This window comes from Colias philodice, chromosome 16, assembly GCF_061535455.1.
Source record: "Colias philodice isolate Cphi_HAF_F1 chromosome 16, ilColPhil1 Martin Lab GWU primary, whole genome shotgun sequence".
NCBI classification, from domain to species: Eukaryota; Metazoa; Arthropoda; class Insecta; order Lepidoptera; family Pieridae; genus Colias; species Colias philodice.
In genome coordinates, this window is record NC_143101.1 from 2344516 (window position 1) to 2364379 (window position 19864).

The following is a 19864-nucleotide window of genomic DNA, read 5'->3' on the forward strand; positions in this document are numbered from 1 at the left end:
CACTTATCTTGCTGGGAATCGAACCAGGAAGCCTTATCAGCGACAGGTGATGAAACAGACGTGTTTAACATACGGTAGGGGTTTTGTTTAAAATTATTGTCATTATGTATTGTGAACCTTGGACTCTATAGATATGGATAAAGCAACGAAAACGAACGAACGAACAACAAGCAGATGTTAGCAAGGGCCATGGAGATAAAAAACGTGGAAATAGGAAAAGAGTATATTGATAAAGAAAATCTAATGTAAAGAGCATTATTGCACAATATTATTAAATTATAGAAAAGAAGAGGTAAGAATAATATATAAGGAATAAAAGGGCAGCACTTGCTCGCATCGAAAACATAGCAGACGAGTCGTGAAATGCATCTATTAACCCCACAAAGGCATACAGGATTATACAACTTCATATGTCGCTGAAAATGTTAAATATTTCCATATTTCCATATAAATTTTAACGAAACACTAACTCAATTTTCCACGTCCATGGGTGAAAAAATCTCATTTGAATCCATTATCCATTAATAAAGAATAATTATCTTATCCGGTGAGATCCATACGTTCTGATTAGGTTACGAGCGGCGCAAATGGCTTCCAACTAGTGCGTTACCATGGAAACTCGAAGGCAACTCGATGGTAAGTAACTGTGATCGAGTTTATTTCCCATCTAGTTTGAGTTTCTGTTTGCTGTACATAGCTGCATTAACGCTTACATTGTCAGCTTTGTTATGTAAAACCAGCCTAGTCAAAACTTAAATTAAATAATAGTATCAGTCCAAAAAAAGAATCCAATATTGGACCTTATTTTCAAGTATCTTTTGTTTTATTAATTTCCGATACAGAACTTTAAAAGAACACATATTCAAAAATATGTTAATTTCGTATCAACAGTATTAACTAGAAACCTATTTGCAGCTCATGACTTTTTGTTAAGGCCTTGCAATTTATCACAGGGGTAATTTATCATATCGGGAGCTTACTTTTTGCAAAGTGAGTTTCCATAGTAACGATGCATAGTTGCAAATCACCTAGCTCTTACGTATGATACATGACTTGCTTTTATTAATATACTTCTTCATAGAAAAATCTGAAGCATTTTCAAAGTTGGAAATTTGGACTTTGTTCTTTTAGTTTTCATAATGATCACAATTTACTACTATGTAGGCTAGCTATTTTCAATTTGATATTAAAACTATTTGAAGTACATACATAATTTGTTTCATGTTTCATGCATGAAATTAGTATTGTGCCTTTAAATATTAAAAAAAAAAATATTTTAACAGTAGCAGTTTTTTATAACTATCAAAGTTCAACATTGCGATTAAAAACGAAAAATAAACACTTCCTTTAGATTGCAACACACAAAAATTTGCTTATCAAATTTCTTAATAACGCAACCATGTTGCGACGCCATGTGCACCGCACACGCAGTTATAATTTAAAATAAACAGCGCGAAACGAATCGTCCTTAGTCCTTAGTCCTTACTACCCTCACCCCAAACGCGGATTTCAATGTTTTACAACGATCTCCCTGGAGCCCCCCGTGCTAACAAACTTGATGGGACGCGTGGAATGTCACAGCTCAACGTATAATGGTCGCCTCCCTGCGTATAAAACGCGTAATAGAATTTCAGTGATGACTCCCACCCAGGGTTGTTAGTTCTTCCGCTCTGCGAGCCTCACCTCGTGATGTCTATGGAATATTGAATGTCACATTTAATATTGGAAAAGCTGTCGAATATTGGTACTTTTTTACGGATTATAGTCTGTGCCTAAAATAATTAATCTGGCAAGCTTTCGATAATATTTTACTTTTCTAGTACATTAGTAAATGGGGGATAAAGGGGAATTTACTATAACTGCCCAGATTTCCCCAAAAATTAGGGTTGTCAGAGAGCGATGTCCCTTGTCGATCTTATTGATGGCAACCCTGCCACCCTTGGCGCCCATCTAATATTGTTAGTAGCACGCATGCGCAATGCCATCAACCTAAATGCGCCAAGTATCAAATCCCACAGAGCTTACTCCCCCCAGCGCTTTAGATACCATAAAAATGAAAATATGCACCGGCATAGTGCTATATACCACAGTATATACTAAACTCAGAACGTAAACTTTTATGAAATTGTACGTATTTCGGTATAATGGGAACGCTTAAAACGCAAATCGCTTTAATTTTATTACAAATCGATAGTAATGTTACCGATTGTAACGTTAAAAGTAATGTCGGTACAATATTTTTGCAATTAACCGGGTCGGCCATGGAAATAAATACACATAATTTGAAAGTTAATTTTAATAAAAGCATTTTATAATTTTGCGCTGTGTTAATTTAATGTTACTTCGGAAACTTAATTGTTATGATTTTGCCTATAGCTTTTGGGCAACTATAATTTTTTGAAACAATATATTACATTAAATTACCATTCACGATTACGTACCATTTTTCATCATCAATAGAAAAAACAATTGGTACGAATTCAAATATGGAATTGGTTTAACTGGCAATCACAGATAACAAAAAAAAAAAGAAAACAAAATTCAAATATCGTATTGACTCAGATAATCCTTGTACGTAGGGGAGGCGCCAGCGCTCATTGTTATCCAATTAGGGCCGCCCGCGATAATATGCCGCGAATTCAAATTATGCGCGGGGAGAGCGGTCAGTGACCCCGCTGATCAATCGCTGGACCGCACCCGAATACGTAACAAGCTTGTGTGGAGGAAATGTGTGCTTTCTTTTTGGGAACACAGAACGATAAGAGGCGTTCTTGAAACAAGTGGGGTTGCTAGAAATTAAGGTAGGTATGAAATACATAGTTAGGTAATTACTATAGTTGTACATGTTTAAATATGAAAAGTAAGCTATAATAAAAAAATAAAAAAAATGTGTGCGTGTACTAGAGTACACACGTAAGAAGTGAAACTTCTTTATGACCTTATTTTTCAAAAAATAATTTACTATCTACAGTAATATTATAAAGAGGAAAACTTTGTTTGTTTGTTTGTTTGATTGATTGTAATGAATAGGCTCATAAACTACTGGACCGATTTTAAAAATTCTTTCACCATTCGAAAGCTACATTATCCACGAGTAATATAGGCTATATATTATCACGCTAAGACCAACAGGAGCATAGCCACGCGGGTGAAACCGCGCGGCACAGCTTGTATACAATATTACAGAAATACGTTAGTCTAACACGCTCGTCGTTTCGCTCCTTGCTACCTATTTAAATATTTACACCAGCCGCTGCTGCAACTCGCTCGCTTCGCTCGCTCGGCTCGTGCGGTAGTTCAAAAATCAAAAGTTAACCTAAGATGCTCGTCGCTTTGCTCCTCGCTACCTATTTAAATATTTACACCGGCCGCTACTGCAACTCGCTCGCTTCGCTCGCTCGGCTCGTGCGGTAGTTCAAAAGTTAACCTAAGATGCTCGTCGCTTCGCTCCTCGCTACCTATTTGAATATTTACGCCGGCCACTGCCGCGACTCGCTCGCTTCGCTCGCTCAGCTCGTGCGGTAGTTCAAAAGACCAAGGGAGACGCCAAAAAATTCGAGTTATATAGAGTTTTCAACTTATAAAGGATTTCGACTTAGGCGGATTTTGATTGGACATAAAGAGTTTGAGGTTTATTCTTATAAATTATATTGAATTCACAAAATCATAATTGAACACCAATCAAGCAAACACGTGTTAACGTGAGTCATAGATTTATTATCGTATACTCCTAAAATGTTTTCTAAGAAACAATACTGTACTTACATTGTCGGCAAGTTCTTAAAGGCGGTAACTTATTTTTGTTCGAACAATAGAGGTAATAAATATAAATTCCTAATGTCGAAATCTCGAAACAGTCAGAAATTAATGACGCACATAGTATATACATATTATGACAGAGGTTAAGCTTAAATAACTTGAAAAATAAATAACATGATCTCGCCCACGTGTTGGTGTTTTAAAAAATTCAATCAAAAACTGAGGTTAACTTTAAATACAATTTTAGAAAAATAAATACCACAATCAACATTCAAGTATTAGAAAAAATTGATACCATAATTCCACCCACGTGTTAGTGTATTGAAAAATACAATCAAAAAGTGAGGTTAATCATAAATAACTTAGAAAAATAAATACCATTATTACACCTAAGTATTAGAAAAATAGATGTAATTACTTATTTACTTTTTTTAGAAATTCACTGGAATTAGAATTAAAACAAACCCTTTGATTTTGCTGATCACTTTAATATAACATGTATAATGTATATAGTCACGAGTACGGCGTAACGCAAAAATGTCACGAGTACGGCGTAACGCAAAAATGTCACGCGCGCGGCGTAACGCAAAAATGTTACACAAAATTTTTGTCCACCCCCGATAAAGAAGTTTCACTTCAAAAAAATCCTATAAAAGTAGGTATGTAATGCGAAAAATAAAGTACGCTTTTTAGCATAATGTTCGAAGAACCTGGCACACTGACATACAATAAAACTAAGCATTAAAAGATAAATTTATATTATCCTCTAGCGTGCCTAGTCTGATAATATTGTCATTATGTTTCGCGAAAATAGAGCCGCGATTTTATGGCACGGGTAATGTGAACACACCCTTAGCTTGATGGACACATCGCATGTTAGTTGGAAACGGAAATACAAAGTAATTTGTAGTCTTTCAAATCGGCCAATTGAGAATTTTTTATTAAAATTGTAAACTGTTTTATGCCGTTTTCCTGTGATTTGATTTATAAAGTGGTGAATTTTGAAATAAGGAAAGTAAGTTTTTTTTTGTCGTCACAGAATTTTGAGTTTAAATTATACGTATGCATCTTGATCATAAAAATAAATTGATTTATGATGAACCCTCTCGGTTTGCACATTTGACGCAGCCGCCATGACAACGACAGTACTTTACATCCGCTCCGCGTGACTGTTGTCCGCCGAGCACTGAACAAATACATTAGAACCAAGCACCGTCCGCCCGCGGACATCCGCGGCGCGGAGGAGCGGCGCGGAGCGATTTAGACCGCGCGCGGATAGCTCTCCGCGACGCGGACAGCTCCGCGTCGCTCTGAACGCGCTGTAAAGCTTTGGTCTGGTGATCATGACGCACAACGCTGAGGTAGGTATACGGTTTGCGACGCCGGACACTCAATCATATGAAAAACGTCGACAATGTTCTCTTGTTCCGTCGCAGTATGCGTCAGCGGCGAAGGGCAAGCGCGGTGAGTGGGGAGGTGTACTCCCGCACAGCGCGGCGTCATTCTCGATTGAACGCTGCGGTGTGCGGGTATGCGTTACGGCATATATGAATGCGACAATATGAATTTTTTCGAAGACAATTTAATAGAATTAGTTCGCAGCTATCCTTCTTTATATAAAAATAAAGACAAAAAACATAAAAGTTTGATAATTACAGCTAAATTGTTCATGTTCACGTCTACCTTGGTAGCTGCGGCAAAATTAACTGACCACCTCTCCGCAGGGAAGGTAAATGCTGCGTCGTGACGCTGCGTTGGGGCGCATACCTCAGCGTTGTGCGTCATGATCACCAGACCAAAGCTTTAGGTTTCATACATTTGACCGTCCGTCGCGGACGTCCGCGTAGGTCATCCGCGTCGCACTGAACAGGCCCTAAGTTTTTCTTTTTTGACACTAACCAGTTAATATTACTTCGGTATACTTCGAGGAAATATTTTGAGTTTTTAAATTATTTAAGCTTCTCCTATTTGGGCAATAGTGCCCATATAAAACCTCATTAAAGCGGACAAAGTCCCACGACTCGTTCTTAAACAACATGGAAGAATGTTAAACCTGTGTCAAAACAAAGAGCATTCGTATCAGTAAGTCAATGTTTACGAAGTGTTCGTGGAATACCGGTGTGTACCATAACGGTATTTGACTATTGATAAATCGTTGTATTCATAACGTGCTAAAGTTTATAATGAGGAAAGACATAAATGTTAAAAGTATGCGGGTATTTGGATGTTTGTGTCGAGAATTTTTAATCGCGGATCGCTCGCGATTCGTGGAACACGTCAGTCGAATTTGTACCGCCCAACGGGAAGCACGTCTTGTTGTAGAGAAAGTAAAGCGTGTCACACACGGTGAAGATACTATAATATTTTATGTTAAGATTCTCTAATATAAAATATTATAGTATCTTAAGGGATCCGGTATCAGCGTCCTGACCATCATTTTTCTTTTTATCATTGCGTACTAAGACCCCTGTAGAACCGCCATCCTGTTACAAATGACCCGAAATACTACAAAAAATTTGTATCTTATTTTCACTTAAGCCACCAATATCTAAATACTAAATAGTATACGTTTATATAAGCTTTCGGTTGGCGCAGTGGTAAAATAACTGCCTACTGAGCCGACGGTCCCGGGTTCGATCCCCGGTCAGGGCAAATATTTGTGTGTGATGAACTCAATTATTTGTTCTTGGGTCTGGGTGTTATTATCTATATATGTATTTATTAAATATTATATTTATCGTCGCCTAGTACCCACAACACAAGCCTTAATTGAGCTTACTGTGGGACTAGGTCGATTTGTGTAATAATGTCCTATAATAATATTTATTTATTTATTATTTATTTCGAGCTTTGCAGATTAAACATGATAATTGATAAGTAAATCTATAAGTGTGAACACAATACGATACGCACCATTTTTCACATCGGTTAAGACAAAAATAAAGTCATTGTGTTCGCACAATAGCTTCTCGTGGACTCAATTGGTTATTTTCTATACAAAAGATACAATCGATGATAAAAAGGACTTCAATCAGTATGTGCTAGATGTTCTACACTAGCTTGCACCCGCGACATCGTTTGTTTTATGTTAACATACTTATAGATCTAGAAATTTTAAAGTTAAGATAAAAGAATGAACTGAATAATTATCTGGTCGCTTTAGTTCTTAGATAATAATAATTTTAGTACTCGATTAAGTAGAAAATGGCCTATTAAAAGAGGTTTTAGAATTTAGGTACTATTAGTTATAACTTATAATGAAAATAATTATTAAGTAGTGTAGGTAGTGTATAGTATTATTAAAAGTACAATAAATAACTCCACAGACACTAAGGTATTAATTGAAATAAAAATAACGTTTTACATTCATTTTTTATGGTAATGGTTTTACATTCATTTAAATTAATCGCGTTTACATGTAAATATATTTTATTGTGTTTGTTCACTTGCCATTTGAAACCATCGGATCGACAGTAAAATTAAATATTCATCATTATATTTCATTTGTATCGTACAAAATAATGAAATATAATGATGTCAACAATCAACATGTAGTAATTAATTGATAGGAAATTTTAATTTATTTACTAGTACAGAACTGGCTGATATTTTTGTTTTAACTTTTAACACCATAAAAAAAGTATTTTTATGCGGGTTCACCCAAGGAAGTTCGTTAAAGTTAAATAACTATACACATATATAACAATAGTTTAAAAAATGTATGTCTACAGACTACAAATATTATAATGTGTTGAAAACACAATATTTTATGAACACAATGTCAAACAGAGTATAAAACAACGGTAATAACTTCTCTTTGTAAATTGTAATGTACGATCACTGAGCGGCACATTTGTATTTTTTAACTGGCAATTAAGGAAGTTAACGACATAATCAGCTTCAGACAATGGACGTTTTGAAACGTAACCGAATATATTAGCCTCCCATCTGTCCCGCATACATGTAAATGCACTCGGCTCGACTTCCAGCTACCTATGTACATTGTACATGCAAAGCAACGTCCGGATATTTAAATGTGGATGAGGGTTCGTTTACACCGTTCTTTTTCCCGCCATTTTGCATACCTGGCTGTACGTTGACAGCTGTCATAATAATGATACGGTATAGACTATAGACTATGGAGTAAAGACATTCCATTTTCAAATGTTTTCCGCTTTTTATAAGAAAACAAGTGTGCCAGAAACGTGAGAATTATAGAAATGAAAAAACTCATTGTATCAGTCCTGACTTGCGATATTTTATATGCCTTTAATTAAATATCTGCATATAAACGCAGTCATTCCTTTGCATAATAATTGAATTAATAAATTAAATTATGTAACTATGAAATAATGCTTATTCTATACAGACGTAATAAGTAATAACTTCCATAAAAGATAATGATTTTAAATTAATAAATACATACCTATATATCTACATTCAGTTTATAGTTTGCAATCTGTTCTTATAGTATTTCTTATTGAATATTTTGCGATGTCCTTGTATTCATGCATTTCTTATAAAAGAAAAAGATATTTCACCCTAAGGGTGGCAACACCGAGGGTCCAAGCGGGGGCCGGGGGCATATTTTGTAGTGTTAATAGATTTGAGACACCTGTGAAACTGGCAGGTGCGCTTTTCGTGTCATCACTATAAAATATAAATATAATGTAGGTACCTACTGTGTGTGATTATACTTTTACACTATGTTATATGTATGTATATTTAATATTTATGTATGATATCAAGGTTTTGCATATGGTTATAGCCTTTATTAAATTAATAGATAATTATCACTACATAGTATAAAACAAAGTCGCTTTCCCTGTCCCTATGTCCCTATGTCCCTATGTCCCTATGTCCCTTTGTACGCTTAAATCTTTGAAACTACGCAACGGATTTTGATGCGGTTTTTTTTAATAGATAGAGTGATTCAAGAGGAAGGTTTATATGTATAATAAGATCCATTAAGTAGTGGAGAAGTACTGTTATTTTTGAGGTTTCTAATGTGATGTCGTAAAAAATTACATTTATTCCGCTTACATTGCAAACGCAGGCTGAACCCTACGAGTTTTATCAAAATAATGTACTAAGTATTATACACATTGAAAAGGTCTACAGAAAAGTCCGCGATGGTATATGTCTATCTCTTATGGATAACCCACAATAACTTTTTTTTGTCATTTACTTTTTACGACAAATAATGGCTAATTTTCGAAGCGATTTTAACCAATACAGCATTAATCCTTAACCAATTAAATACCATGGATACATTGTTCATGTAATATAGATCTATATGGCCCTTTACACCGTATGATTTAAGTGAATATTTTCGAAGATATTACAGATTTAAAAATTGCAGGACGTAGCGTTTGCGGCCGCCCGGCTATGTAGGTATTTTATACCCGTGCGATGCCGGAGGCCGGAGCGGGCCGCTATATTTTTATACCTATACAACGTTCACAATTTTTCTGTAGTGTATTTAGTATCAGCATTGCACCCGTGCGAAGCCGGGGCGGGTCGCTAGTTAATATAATAAAGAAGGGATTAAATTTTTATCACTTTCTATTATAGCAAATCGAAGAACTTTAATGATTAAGAATTTAGATCTTTTATTACAATCTACTCATTGTCTCTAGACAATAAGCCTAGTCGATTTATTTGAATTTTGAATACCTACTTACTTGCATGTTAAAGCATAATGAGCGTGTAAAACCTAATTAAGTAATGTCACCTATAATAGGAACACGATAATAATTACGTAAAGGACAAGTCTTGCACTACGACGGTTAAGGTCACAAAAATGTAACATTGACTTGACGGGCTTCAACGCACACAGTCGCGGAGGTAAATCGCCCCGCGCACACCACGACACGCGTGACGAAACGCTCCGTGACGTCACGCCGCACGCGAACACACCTACACGCGCACGTGCGCGCGTGACGTACTCCCGCCCACACTCGCAGTGCCGTAACTACACAAGATTCCACGCACACTAGCCCCGATGTAAACAAAGTGACGTAAAGATATGACTCACACATCGATCACGGCGGTGCACACAGCGCCCGGTGATTAATGTAAACAAACCGGTTTGCCCGCGCTAGACCCACTCACACAGACGCGCTGCGAGCGTAACCCGAAAGTAGGACATCTGATTCGTACACTAGAATATATTAGATAGTAAATAATATCATGTGCTCGCATCTAATTCATTTTGCTTTCATGCTACGCGCTAATTTAGACTTCGTTTATTGAAACGAAATTATAAACGCGAAGCTCGCATTTAATCCCTTTAGGAATCACGTTAAATAAAAATTACAATGTAACCAGCTGGCAATCTCGAGCCTGTGTATGACAGACGCAATAAAATACCGCCATACGAGGCCAAAATCACCAATTTCTATAACAAAGAACAATAAAAACCGACAATACAGATAGCACAGCGAGGGAACGAAAAAATTAAAATTCACTATACAGTCGCGCACAAAAGTAATGTGACTTGATGCGAGTATAATCGTAAATAAAAAGCGAATAGCGCTTCAGCCCACGCCAACTGCTATTGCCTGCTGAATTTATGGCGTTTGCCCAAAAATTACTGGTTTAAAGCAGTTCTGGGACGTTGAATTTTGTAAGATTGTCTAATTAATGGGTGTGCAATATTTAACTGTAAGTATGCGTTCGCCTAAACTTTATGCTTAACTGTATTTTATAAAACTGACTTTGTAATGGGTTTACAACGATAATTAATTAAGTTTATTAATGATATCATTATGAATATTAAAGTGGTCAGACCATAACTAATTGCGTAAGTATGTTATTTGGATATTCCAAAGAAACAAGTACAAATATATTCATTTAATTAAATTAATATTATATGCAATATATTTACATGAAAATGACGATGAATTTATATTCGAAATTCGAATGAGCTTTTCTTTTTTTTTATAAATATCCAATCCTTAATACTGCTTAATACCCCCAAAAAAGCCTAATGAGATACTCTTACACTTATATTATTATCATTTCTAAAATAAAAATATTAGACGTTAATAACCTATACATTTATAAATAACCGTTTAGTGTGCGTCCACACTGAATGCGCGGTGGCGGCGGCCTAGGCGGGCGCGACGAGCGGGCGCTCGCGGTGGCCACACCGACGCGCGAGCTCAAGTAGCGGTTCGACGTTTTTCGGGTGTTGCAAACTTTGGACGATTTGCTATTTTTACTGGACAGTCCGATTTTGAGATGAGATCATTATAGAAGTTGTACACGAAATAAATAAAACAGAGGAATAACGGGTGAATCTTATATGAAGAATTGAGATTATACCCTACAAAATTACTGTGGTGTATATAAGTGTTTTAGATTGAATCGCACTTATAAATAAAGAAGTTTCACTTCAACAATTAAGTATTTTCCGCTATTTTACGAAAATCAATAATATAATATAAGAAGTCGAGCGACAAGACCGAACTGGTTTGATACCCCCGCCGTCCGCGCATTGGGTCGCTTGCTGACTAGGCCCGTAGTGTGGCCAGAACGCGCGGATAGGAGAGTTTGAAAACTACGCGCGCTGGCTCGCTCATTACCGTCGCACTAGGCTTCCGCCATAGTCATTTCAATGTGGACGCAATGGCGCGTTTCATACGTTTGATATTTCGCGCCCGCCGTCGCAACCGCGCTAGGCTCGCAGTGTGGACCTGCACTAAGCTTTAAAAATAACTTGGCCTTTTCCTTATTTGGATTCCGAAATATACATTCAGGCGTAGCGTATTTGGCCAATGAATTTCTCCAAACTAGCATTTAACAGTGAGATATGACAATATATTGACAGGTTTGAAAGCCGTCCTTATAAAATCGTTTGGACAACTTTCTAAAGACCCGAATGTACGAGTTAATTTTAATAAATTTCGTATTTATAGCTCTATTTTAAATGTCGTTAATTGGTCGAGTAATAACTTAACTTCCAGTTCGTGGCATTATTATACGGGATGTTTAATTATTTGGAAATATGGTAATTTCATCGTTTTATAGAGGCCTTCATTTATTTTGCTACAATCGTGAAAAGCTTGAATATCTTATTCAAGGAAGTTATTAAAAAGCTGCTAAGAATGTTGTCAATTACATACCTTAGTTGCGGAATTGAAACCCATTTTATGTTGTTTTTAACCCATTCAGCTCTTGTACAGTGTACTGTTATATTATTTTGTCCCAAAAGAAACAAGTCACAATCCTGGGAGATTAACCCACATACCCAAAAAAGAACGAGGTCTTCATTTGGTGCTTTAATATTTTTTTTGTTTGTTTTTCATGAATTTATATAAAATAGCTCCGCAGATATTCACTGTCATTTACATGCACATAAATTTATTTCGTAAATTGTTATAATCAGCTTCAATTTAATAGTTATAATACACCACTAACCTAAATTAATAAATGAATATTAGACCTAACCAGCCATACAATTAATAATTGAGTAATAACCTCAATTACGAATAATATTTGATCGTTATTAAAATATAATGACCATCTATTTATAACCTATTCATTGAGCCTATTCCAATTAAATAAAACACGATACCTCTTAATAAATTAATGAGGAATTAGACGATTGAGGCTACGGATATAGTTGAGAGAACTGATTAAGATTGTTCTTAAGATACATTTGAAGTAAAAGATGTACTTAAGAACATACAGGATAATGAAATTACAATCAAGTAAAAAAGAGCTGATGATACAACGGTTAAACAGTTTTTTTTACAGTAGATAGTGAAGCGCTTGACCACACGCCGCCTGATATAAAGCTACGATGTGGTCTAAGACGGTTCCCTAGTAGGTACCCGTTCACTCTACGCTTGAAGTAAGTTTTATAAGCAATTTTCGGAAGTTACAATCTCAAACAAATGCATTAACATCAATGTGTGAGACACCACCACACAAGATACACGGATATTTTAAAATATCTCTAAATATCAACGATGAAAAATAACAAATCCTAATTATGCCCAAAAGTCCACTCAATTCACAGATCTCTGTATTCCCATACAGTTACTATGTAAGAAACAAATGTAATTAAGGTATGTGTATAGTTTATACAATGCCGCCTTGACCTAGCCACTGACCTGAATAGTAAACAAGGTCGCTAGAAGAAAAACACGCTGCGCCAACGTTACGAAACATGTACAATTGTACAATATTATCTTAAACTTACTTGACAGCTGATCTATAGTTTTAATTGGGAAACGATTGATGATGTGGAACAACTGTCATCAGGGGAATGTTCCGATCGGATCTCATCAATGTGAACAATTTGCCGAGTTTGATTTTGACCAATTTAATCTTATTTCTGGTGTAGAAGAAATATTTAATTATCAAACAGTTTAATTTTGGGAAGGTAATGTAGAAGTAGAATGTTGAAAATATATTCTTCTTGTTCTCTTCTAGTTAACGACATTCAGGTAGAATCCAGTGATATCCACTTATTTCTATTTACAGTTCCTGTCTTACTTCTTTGATTCTCTATATTCTGATTTTTTGTTTATCTTTCCTTTTCTATTGCATTTATATTCTCATCTGTGCTTTTATATTTACTACAGAGCAGCAGAAAACTGCACTATTACCAATTTCTTCTGAAAACAACAGATCCTCTCATATTTCCCTCATATAAAAGCAGCTCAATCCTATATACATTGTATAAACTAAATTAATTAATAGTACGTACACTTCCTTATCAATCGCCAATAAAAATTCTGAACTATATCAAACTATACGAGTTGTTAAATTCCACATTTTGAAATTACCACGCTCACATTCACGTAACTATAAACAAAACATCTGATAAACCTTACAAAAAATTATCTCATCCCAGACATGCATAATATCAGTGAAATGATTTGTAAGCCGTACTTTACTTTTATGAATACGATGTAATTCATGTTGATTAGTTTAACAGAACGTGCTCTTCCAAGATGGCCGCTATATTCCTTCTCACGTACGCTTTAAGAGGACACGAAGCATAGAATTCTTTAAACGTAGCAATTAGTAGCTCGTTCATTTTTTGAAGATTATCATGATAAAATTTAAATGGTGCATGCCTGTATTTTGGTTATTATGCTTGATTGTTCCTAAGCATTAGAATATTCGTGAACAATCAATTTAATGTTCAATGAACAATCAAAGTAATTGATCGAGCTTTTTAGTTATCGTTAACATGGACTTATGCGTTCAACACATTATTAATGTTGGTAAAATAAAGGTAAATCCAGATCAAATTTCACGAACAATTTCGGCAAACAAAATTTAAATTGGAAACTTCAATTTCTACGTTTCACACGAAAACGCAGCTGTAAAAATAAGTAATTTCAATCAGAACCTTATCGAAGCGTACGTACCGATTACCGAACGTACCCCGTGGCGTCGGTGAAAATCAATATATTCCGTAATCCCCAGAGAATAGAGTTGAATTTGTGCCAACAGCATTTGTGTACTCAGCTGTATTGAACGGCTATACGATAACAAATCAACATTCGTCGCAACGCAATATTAAAGCAGCTGCACTATCGCCGCTATTTTTTACAACTTTTTCTTACAAACCTGCCTTTTTCTCAAGTACCAGTTTGCTTCCGTCTCGATTGCCAAATTTGTTTTTTATGTCGTGCAAAAATAGTCTTTATTACCTTTATTCCGATCAATAGATTCTTCAGCTCGATTTTGTTCGTTCACGATTTCACATCGATCAACTTATCGCTACGTAATTGAACGCGCAATGCGATATCGATTAAAAAACAGTCATAATTCGATTATTCCTTACATTATAAAGCAATAAATGTATATTTTGTTATCTAGAACAAAATATTTATAATTTTTAAACCGGACATATCTTTAAAAATACACAAAGATAATAAATTGCAATTCATTGATTAAATATATAAATAGAATGTACGTATAAATAATAAGGAATAAATTCAAGTAATGTAAACAGACTTGTGTTGAAAAAATAATACATAATGTAATTGTCATAATAAATTAATTTGTGGTTTTGAAATCAAAACAAGAACAGCCGGTATTCAAGAAACCATTATGGCTGATAGAGTTATCAATAAAATATCAATAACCAATTGACATAGCAATTGGTCAAGTTATTTAAGAGCTACTCCTAAAATATTCACACCTACCCTTTTATAAAAAGAAACGTTACTTGATCTAAATTAGTTTTATTAACGGATATTTATTAACATAATCTACGGAAATAGTTAACAGATTCCGCAAATTTCTAGTACGATTGACATAGTTACATTAACATGTATTAAATTGGTATAAAATAGATAAAATTGTCAAATCCGGTGCAAATAACTGAGAGACGCTGTTATTTTTATGTTCCACACATAAATTATATTGATTTAATTATAATTTCATCTATATTGGATTAATAGTTTGTGACTTTATAAGTATGAATATTAGAAGCATCTTATTCCACATCTAGTTAAATCTATAATCGTCTCGAAAACATTAAATACAATTATAGATTCAACCATTCAGAAGTTACCGATTCGGAAAAATATTTACAAATCAAGATTTTAGTGCTTATAGCAAAGCACAATATTTACAAGTCGATCGAAACAGGATGAAGTCATAAAACCGTATGCATCACAAAAATTTCAAACTATAGCTCATATTTTGTAAACTTTAACAATACTACAATGTAGCATGGAACTTATTTACTAAATATGCGTGTTAGTCGACGTAAAGTAAATACATAATTGACTGATAAATGTTTAAGTACTTATATTTGGTTGGTAAATAAGAAAATAAACTGGATTTCCGTTACCTGTGAAATTATAAAAAATTGGTGCCAATATAAATCAACCGTTTAATCTGGTTATTCAAATTCACTTTTTAAAGGTTATATAAAATCACTCTGTTGAAAATGTCAACCGAGAGAGCGGCGTTCTAATTTCTTTAAAAAAAGTCAACACAATGCGATTTTTGTACCGAAAATTCCTTTAAGTCAGCACCATAAATACGTGAAGTAATTACCACGTTTTGCCACGAAGGTAATGCTTCATTGCCTATTTGGGGCTACGGTAACAAAGGCGCCCTATCCTTGGGCAATGACTTGTTCAATCCAAATTATACAGCTGACATTTGGTTAAGAGCAATTATTCTTACACAAGAACACCGATCTGGGAACTGACTTAATCGTGAAAAGTGAAACTCTGACCTTTAAATTACACCGCTTGATATAATCTGTTCCAAATCCGGCCAAATATATTATCTAACAGAAAGTCGCATTTGTCGGATTTAGCAAGTTGAATTAGTTGGAAGGCCTTGCTATCCTATAAATTATTACTTTATCAACTAAACTATTATTACTAGCTTATGTAGCTTTACATTTTATTGATATTAACCCATTGAGCCTCGAACGGCCCGATCGGTCCACGACACAATAGATTTTCTATTGTGTCTGTGATTCCGGGGCCTGAGTTATTAACAGTGTTTACAACACTGTCATAAGAAAACACATAAAATGAATACACGCATAGACACAATCTAATAATTACAAATAACACATACGTACATTGTAAAAATTGTATACAAATATTGTAGTTGTTTAAATAAAGCATTTATTTAAACGTTAATATTTATTCTGAGGACATTATGTGTAAATAGGTAAAATAAAAGTACTCTCATAAACATTATAATTTTTGGGACCATATACACAGCCCTGAGGTACACCCATTTGTTTTAATTGGGACAAATGATCCACTCGCCAACTCTTTTGTTTACAGGTTTCCATTTAAGTGGGGTGGTGAGGGCGCCGGCTGCCGTGCCTCCCTGCTCGGAACCTGAAAGGCTATACAGGGTCACAGTTTCATTCGACAGGTATGTGTAACTTTCTCTATTGCTTTCATAAAAACAAAAACAGAAAGAATCGTACCTACACAATCGAGGTTAATTACAAGTTGTAATCTTTATTTTCAAAACTCATCTTACCGCGGTAATTGTTTTAAAAATAGTTGCTTTTTTACAATGGAGAATTTGCGATTCATTGATCGAACGTTTAATTGATTTTAATTAACATTTAACTAAAGTTCAAATATTTTTTACCAATTAAGAGTTAAACATACAATTACTATTACACATGCACGTACCTTATTTATTTTCACTTCACTTTCGTTTCTAAAGAATATATGTATAAAAATAAACGTTCAGCGTAATAAAATACACCAGAAGAAAGCACTAAGATATTTACACAAAAGCCTGGATCTATTGTTAGAACCAGGACGCTGGCTAAAAAACTTCTTTTATTATCACAAGGGATTGTACCAGAATAATATCTTTTGTCAGTAACCCGAAACTTTGTCACCTTGGAGATTGTAAATGCTTGTCCAATTTTATTGAACCCAGCCCCAAACAAAGAATACGGCATTATAGAAACTAATTTCATGCTTCTATAACACTGAAAGCTGTTTTCTACTGGTTGTTTTAAATAAACTAAACTGGTATCAAAACGTTACGACCTTGTCACATCTTTTTAAATCAGATGATATATTTAAATATGTATACGTTTTAGGGTACTAGTTTCCCTTTATTAAGAAGAATAATCTGTTTTGATTTTATACACCTTGTCAACATCGAAAAATTCCAAAACACTTTCTTTTTTTCTACTGTCTTGGCGCTTGACTCCTTACGAATTTGGAATTAGAATAAAATATCCCACCAAAAACATTTTCATGTAAAATGTTGCCAAGACGAGCCCATATGACTCGCACTGTCAAAAAGTTATCAGATCTCATGTAGAGCCAAGCTTCTAACACTACACGCCCTAACTCTACAAGGCCTAACTTCACAAACTCTACACCTTAGTCAAAATATGTGGCTTGGCCATTTCGCTACATTCACAACGGCGTAAGATGAAAAATTAATTCACTGTTCATTACTTTTGTGTTATACAATAGTTCTTGTAGTAACGAACGGCCAAGCCACATATTTTGACTAAGGTGTAGAGTTTGTGAAGTTAGGCCTTGTAGAGTTAGGGCGTGTAGTGTTAGAAGCTTGGCTCTACATGAGATCTGATAACTTTTTGACAGTGCGAGTCATATGGGCTCGTCTTGGCAACATTTTACATGAAAATGTTTTTGGTGGGATTTCATTTATTTTTGTAAGTTGTTTGTAACAATTTTTTTTTTAGCTACTGTGTGGAAGTAAGAGGCAGGAGACGTTCGCAACACTTCTATTCATTCATATTTATATGATCTGATCTGAAGTATATGTCTCAATATATGTCGATTAAATTTTTAATTTTTTTTTTAACAAGGAGTACCTATACATATATATATATCTAGGGGAACCAAGTTTTAGATTATTAGATTAGACCTCTAGCGTCATCAAAATTTAATTTAAAATTACAGGTCTCATACAAACTCCCATCCCCTAGTTTAAGAGGTTGGGGGATGAAAGTTACAAGTTTTATAATTTTTTTGTTGTTTGTGTGCTAATACTAGCTTACATACAAAATTTCAGCTTTCTAGGACATTAGGAAATACCTTAAGAATTTTGATGATCATCAGTGAGTCAGTGACGAAATTAGCGTTTTTTAGATATAAATAAAATCTGAAGTATAAAAGCTAATGTAATTAAAACTTAATATGTTCAATAAGTCCGCTATTGACAATATATCCCGAAAATTTTGTTGATCTAGCATAATCCAAACCCAAGTTATGAGGGTTCAAAAAAACGTCGAAGCGCTTCGAGAAAAGGTAGGTAGTGCCCGTGCGCGTAGTCGCTTGGCTCGTCTTGGCGGGGGCACTACCGTGCCCCCAGATATTTCAAACTATTTAAAAAAAATGTTATCTTCTTTGATAGGTAACAATATGTTGTGTTAACAATTACTTTTATCAACTGCTTCTCAGTTAATATGTTACGCATAGTATCGATTTAATCATTCGCTAAGCTATTTTCGACACGTGCTGATCATGGTCATGGATATGTTATTTAAAAGATAAATCATAAACTACGCAATCTTTAATAATAGCAGACAATTTATCAATTGTAAACTAGATAAAGGTAAAAATATCTAGTTGAATGTTTAATGATATTTTGCAATATACACTGAAGTCTGTTCAATGTAGAAACGAAACCAATTCTTACAATGTTACTAGAAAACAGTTCCTGCTAAACATAATTTAGGCAAAAATATTTTCGTATGTGTCCTGTTTATTCTGCAAACTAGCCAAAATCAATCACTCATTATCTACAAGTGCAACATTGTTGGTGCGACACGCAACATAAATTCTTCTTTTATTTTAACGTATGTATATTTTAGGTAAAGCCAGTATTTAGTTTGATAGATCAGTTAGTCTGAGTCATCTCCAATCCCCTTAGTATTCCTAAAACAAGTAATCTTGTCAATATACAGGATTACTCATGAAAGGCATCATAACTTCTTCTGTAATCTGAACAACGTGAACAACGTATACCATCAACTTTATGGTATGTGTATGTCTATCCTTTATGGCATAAAAGAAAGACATACAGCCACTTCTACAGCCACGTCTTTACTTTATTACGTTAGTTAGTCTACTCCACTTTTATTACCTACAGATACAATATCACTGCTGTGATATTCATCACTTGTCTTAAAGCAGTATTCCAGTGTGGAAAACGGTACAGGTCTTAATAATGATTTTATACCATCACTCATCTCTAAACCTTCATTTGCAGATGCAAAATCACCGGTGTAACATGCAGCTGCGAGGCGCGCGACATATTCTGGTGCCAACATGTCGTCGCCCTAGCGCTGTACCGCATCAGGAATGCGGATTCTGTAAGACTGCGGGTACCTATATCAGGTCAGTTTATGGCTTCATGAAGTAGCTTTATTAGAAAGCAAAAGATTTGACTTGAAGGATATCTATCGACTGTTAATAAAAGAGCCATGTAATCATAATAAACAAGGTACTAATGTATCCTAAGTGGTAATGGATCACAATGAAAGGAATTGCAAATAGTTCTAAATTTACCACAGAGCATAAAATATGACTTCAAGGATGAGATAATTGGCTATTTAAAAATGAGCCATGTGCTATAATAAACAAGGTACATG

The 19864-nt window shown here is 34.8% G+C and overlaps 1 protein-coding gene across 2 annotated transcripts in view; it reads left to right on the forward strand.

The window, feature by feature from the left end:
• The window catches only part of LOC149481465 (zinc finger SWIM domain-containing protein 4-like), a 59151-nt gene that overhangs the window by 25404 nt on the left and 13883 nt on the right, over positions 1–19864 (forward strand). For both annotated transcript variants that reach the window (XM_089704986.1, XM_089704987.1), the window contains exons 2-3: positions 16548–16641; positions 19483–19610. In XM_089704986.1, coding sequence (XP_089561112.1) covers positions 16548–16641; positions 19483–19610 — 222 coding nt within the window. The remainder of the gene's footprint in view (positions 1–16547; positions 16642–19482; positions 19611–19864) is intronic.